A 4,480-nucleotide genomic window follows, 5' to 3' on the forward strand; every position below is an offset into this window, starting at 1 on the left:
CAGGGCAGCCAGGACAGAGCGTGCTCCCCCGGGGGTGCTGCAGCACCAGCGCCCCATACTCACAGCCGGCCCTGGGGGCCCTGCAGGTCCCGGCGGCCCGGAGGTGCCGTCTCTCCCGGGAAAGCCGATCAAACCCTGGCACGGAAACACGATGAGCAGGCGAGGGCCGTGGCCAGGAGCTGGCAGGGACCCTGCTGGTGCTGCTGAGGGTCTGAAGTGCCTGAATGTGAGGCCGAGCACCGGCCGTAGCCTTTACCCTCTCTCCTGGGGGACCCGGTGGGCCAGGCCGCCCGTTGTCCCCTCTCAGGCCAGGCTGTCCCGGTGTCCCAGCGATGCCTGCTAAGCCTGGGGGTCCTGGTGGTCCTGGCAAACCGATGTCACCCTGCAGCAGGGAGGAAAAAGATGGGGTCCAGGGAAACAGGCCCCAGGAACACACTTCTCCCCTGGCTGGCTGAGCCAGGGCAGCACCTGGGTGTTGGGGACATGGCAAGAGCCAGGCTGAGAGGGACACAGGGGTTACCTTCAAGCCTGGAGGCCCGTCCTGTCCTGGAGGTCCCCGCACACCAACACCCGGCGATCCCTGCATTGGGGCAGAGCACACGGCGTGTCCCCTGGCTGGTGGGCACCAGGGTGCCAAGGGCACTGTGCCACCCAGAGTGGCCCCACAGGGCTGGGGAGTGCTTGGGACCAGGGGACACTTAACTTCTCCCCTTTGGCTCCGGAAGACCCTTTGGCTCCCTATGAAGACATCAAGCCACCAGGAAGGGCTGGATGGGTGGTGGCAGGGACACAGGTCCCATCCACTGCCCCCAGCACCCAAACCTGGCCCCTTATGTGCCTCCTACTCACATCTTCCCCAGGATCCCCTGGCTCCCCGAATCTTCCTGGCTCCCCCTGGCAGAGGGAAACAAGCAAAAAACAGGGTTGGGAGATGACGTGCAGGGGGTGTGGCTGCATCTGGACTCCCTGTGCTGTGTGCAGGCAGCTGGGGAGCCCGGGGCCCCCATGGCTCCCTCTCGCACAAGCCCCACGCCAGCAGCACTCACCTTCTCGCCCTTGGGGCCGGGCAAGCCTCGGTCACCCTTGGAGCCCTACCAATGGGAAAGCAGAGTTAGGGGAGGGAGGAAGGGGGGCAGCCACAGGGCTGGCTCACCCTCGAGAAGGCGTGGGGTGGCAGTGGGGGGATGACATTAATGAGGAGGAACGAGGTTGATGGTGCCAACTCACAGGTTCTCCCAGCAGCACACCCTCCAGCAGCGCCATCTCGCCCTGCAGTGACAAGGGTGCTCAGCAACCCACGGACCCCTGCCCAACTTGGGGGTGGCACCCAGTGGTCGGGGTCCCCCCACCTCACTCCCTGGCTCCTTACCTTCTCGCCTTTGGCACCGGGGGGGCCAGCAATGGCCTGGGGCACAGGGCAGAGATGGGGCAGGTGAGCAGTGCTGCACAGGGATGCTGCTGCCCCTTGTCCTGGCCAGGGAGCCCCGGGGAAATTCTCAGCACCTCTGCCCTCACCGGCCCCGGGGCTCCGGCATCCCCTGGCGCTCCCTTGGGACCGGCAGGGCCTGAAGGTCCTGGCACGCCCTGGCACAAGGAGCAGGGCCCTCAGCCTCAGCAGCAGACACCCCGGGCTGAGCCCCGTGGTGCTCCTGCGTGGACAGGATGGGGTGAGCAGCAATGTACCATCTTCCCGGGCATCCCGGCCTCGCCATCCTTCCCTGGCATGCCATCCCTGCCTGGCACGCCCGGCTTCCCGCTCTCCCCCTGTGGGCAGGAAGAGCAGGGCTGGGGCACGGGGGGCCCACAGCCCCCCTGGCAACCCTGAGCACCCACACTGCTGGCAGCCGGGCAGGGTGGGTGGCATACTCACCACTTGTCCTGGCTGCCCAGGGACACCCGGTGGGCCCTGCAAGGGAGACATGAGCAGAAATCATGGCAGGCTGGGCACTAGGAACAGCCAGACAGGAGGTTGGGGGGCTACAGATACCTACCCCCGGCCCCGGGGGCCCGGGGGAACCGGGCAGCCCCACATTGCCCTGGGGACCAGGCAAGCCCTGCAATGGAAACAGCCACGTCAGAGAGGGGACGGTGCACTGCCCTGACACAGCCACGACCCCCACTGTGTGGCAGTGGGGCCGGCCGGCTTTGAGAGATCTGATGGTTCCAGGGGGACACCAGGTGGGTGCTGGGATAGAGGGGCCACAGGTGCTCACCCGGATGCCAGAGCCAGGCTCCCCTGGATCACCCTGTGAAAAGAGTGCCTGCATCAGTCCCACCACCCCGACCCGCCAGCCATCACGGTCACAGCCATGTCCCCGTGCCTGCCATGCGGCTGTGCCCCAGGGTCAGCTGCACCTGAGAGGGCATCCAATCTGAAATGTCCCTCCCTCCCTCCCAAAATGTCCCCACATGCCCTCCTGCCAGTCCCCACATTTGGCAAGGCACAGCTTTCCACTGCCAGGCTGGACAAAGCGATGCCCATACAGATGTCAATGTTGATGCCATACCTTGGCCCCAGCTGGGCCCTGGGTCCCTGGGGGGCCAGTGCTGCCCTGTGGGGACAAGGGGACATTACATTATGCTGGGGCAGTGCTTGGTGGTGGCACAGGTCAGGGATGGGGCAGCGCAGTCCCAGCACTGCCACCCCTCTCCTGCTCTCTGGGGGACACCTGCCACTTGTATGACAGTCCCCTGCACATGGCATGGGGTGGCTCCTTACCGGAGGTCCTGGGGGTCCTGGGTCTCCCTGGTTGCCCTGACAGGGGGAAAAGATGGGGTCATCAGAGGGGTGGGTTTTCCCCCATGGGTGCACAGGGAAGAGGAGACCCTGGCAGTGCCAGTGGCTCTGGTAAGCACCCATGTCAGGTGAGGACAAGCCTGGCCAGCCCCTGGCAAGATACCTGGAGCCAAGCACCCACCCAGGCATCAGGGTGGCCCCCATGGCTTCACCCAGTGCTTGTGGACCCCCAGCTGTGCACAGAGCCAGGGGGGGAACAGTGACACGGGGTGCATGGTGACAGGGGGGGCACAGACACCTACCGGGCGTCCCAGCACGCCGGGGAAGCCTGGCAAGCCCTGCAAAGAACCACGTCAGAGCCGGCAGACGAGCGGGAGCCCACCACCCCCCAGCAGCCCTGCCTGCCCCCCAGGGATGCTCCCCACTCCAAGGTGCGGTACCCAGCCCGGGGTACTTACAGGGGAGCCTAGGAGGCCCCCTAAAGCCCTGCGGGCCCTGCACAGGAGGGAAGGAGGTCAACAAGATGTGAATGCTCCCGCTGGTGCTGGTGGTGAGACCACAGGCCCTTCACCCTGTCCCAGCCTGCATCCCCCCACCATGTCCCCACTCACCGGCTTCCCCTCGGGGCCGGCCAGCCCTCTCTCACCCGGAAGGCCCTGGAGCGAGACACGGGGACGGGATTGGCACCAGGCGGGGGGATGGGACCAGTGCCAGGCGGGGGACAGCGTGGTACTCACCGGGGTGCCATCCCTGCCTTTCTCACCGGGCTCCCCTCGCTCGCCCCGTGGGCCACCCTCACCCTGCAGCAGGGACAGGCGCAGGGTCGTAGGATGGGCAGGGACCTGCAGGGACCTGACACCCAAGAAGGGGTGGCCCCAGCAGTGCCCCCACCTGGGGCTTTGCTCTGTGGGGCTGCCCTGTTGGCAGTGGAAGACTTATGACCACAGACCTTATCTCCTTTGGGTCCCCGCTCACCCTCAGCTCCTGGCTCACCCTACGACGGGGAGAAGACAGAGGCCATCAGCCCGTGCTGCCCGCCTCGGGGCACGTGCCCCACCACCGTCCTCAGAGCCAGCCCAGCTCCTCACGCTGTCCCCAGCAAGGTTGCCTCTTCCGTCCCACTCCTTTCTGCCCAGCCACGCACCTTCACTCCCTTAGGTCCGATGGGACCACGCTCGCCAGGGAGGCCCATCAGGCTGCCCTCCACCACGTCTGCCTGCAGGCAGGGTGCAGTCAGGGCTGGCACCCAGGGGACCCCAGGAGGGTCCCCTCGAGGCACAGCCCTACCCAAACCCCTATGCCAGGGGGGCTGGACGTGACCGTTGCCATCCATCCCCAGAGGTGCAGGCTGGCACACTTTGGGGACGGTCCCCAGCAGCGGTCATCACCTACCTTGGGCCCTGGGGGGCCAGGCAAGCCATCCCTACCCTGGTGGGGTAAGGAAAATAGGTGAGGCACCAAAGGGACAGCAGGGCACAGGGGAGTGAGTACAGCCACTCCTGGTCACCACAGGGCATGTCCCAGTCACCAGGAGAGCCCCTCATTTCCCTGAGAGGTGCACAGCACAGGGGGGATGGTGGGGACTATGTTCCCATCCCAGCTCACCTGCTCACCCCGGTCACCTTTCTCTCCCCGGTCACCCTGGAAGAACAATGTGGTGGCCCTCAAAGGGCTGTCCCAAATGTCCCAAGCCCTTGCCCCATGGCCCCATGCACACCCCCCTCTCCCAGCACTCACTTTCTC

At 66.1% G+C, this 4,480-nt stretch overlaps 1 protein-coding gene across 1 annotated transcript; it reads right to left on the reverse strand.

Annotated features, from left to right (window-relative positions):
* Positions 1-256: 256 nt before the first annotated feature.
* Positions 257-4,378, reverse strand: LOC103775922 (collagen alpha-1(VII) chain-like; the record flags this gene model as incomplete). Its single annotated transcript, XM_008943397.1, has 15 exons — positions 257-382; positions 1,047-1,091; positions 1,228-1,269; positions 1,370-1,405; positions 1,516-1,584; positions 1,684-1,785; positions 1,871-1,906; positions 1,992-2,054; positions 2,508-2,552; positions 2,720-2,755; positions 3,040-3,075; positions 3,349-3,393; positions 3,475-3,537; positions 3,882-3,953; positions 4,343-4,378. Coding segments are annotated over 15 exons (852 nt in total), but the record flags the coding sequence as incomplete, so codon positions are not given.
* Positions 4,379-4,480: the final 102 nt, after the last annotated feature.

Source organism: Merops nubicus, unplaced genomic scaffold, assembly GCF_000691845.1.
Source record: "Merops nubicus isolate BGI_N331 unplaced genomic scaffold, ASM69184v1 scaffold37820, whole genome shotgun sequence".
NCBI classification, from domain to species: domain Eukaryota; kingdom Metazoa; phylum Chordata; class Aves; order Coraciiformes; family Meropidae; genus Merops; species Merops nubicus.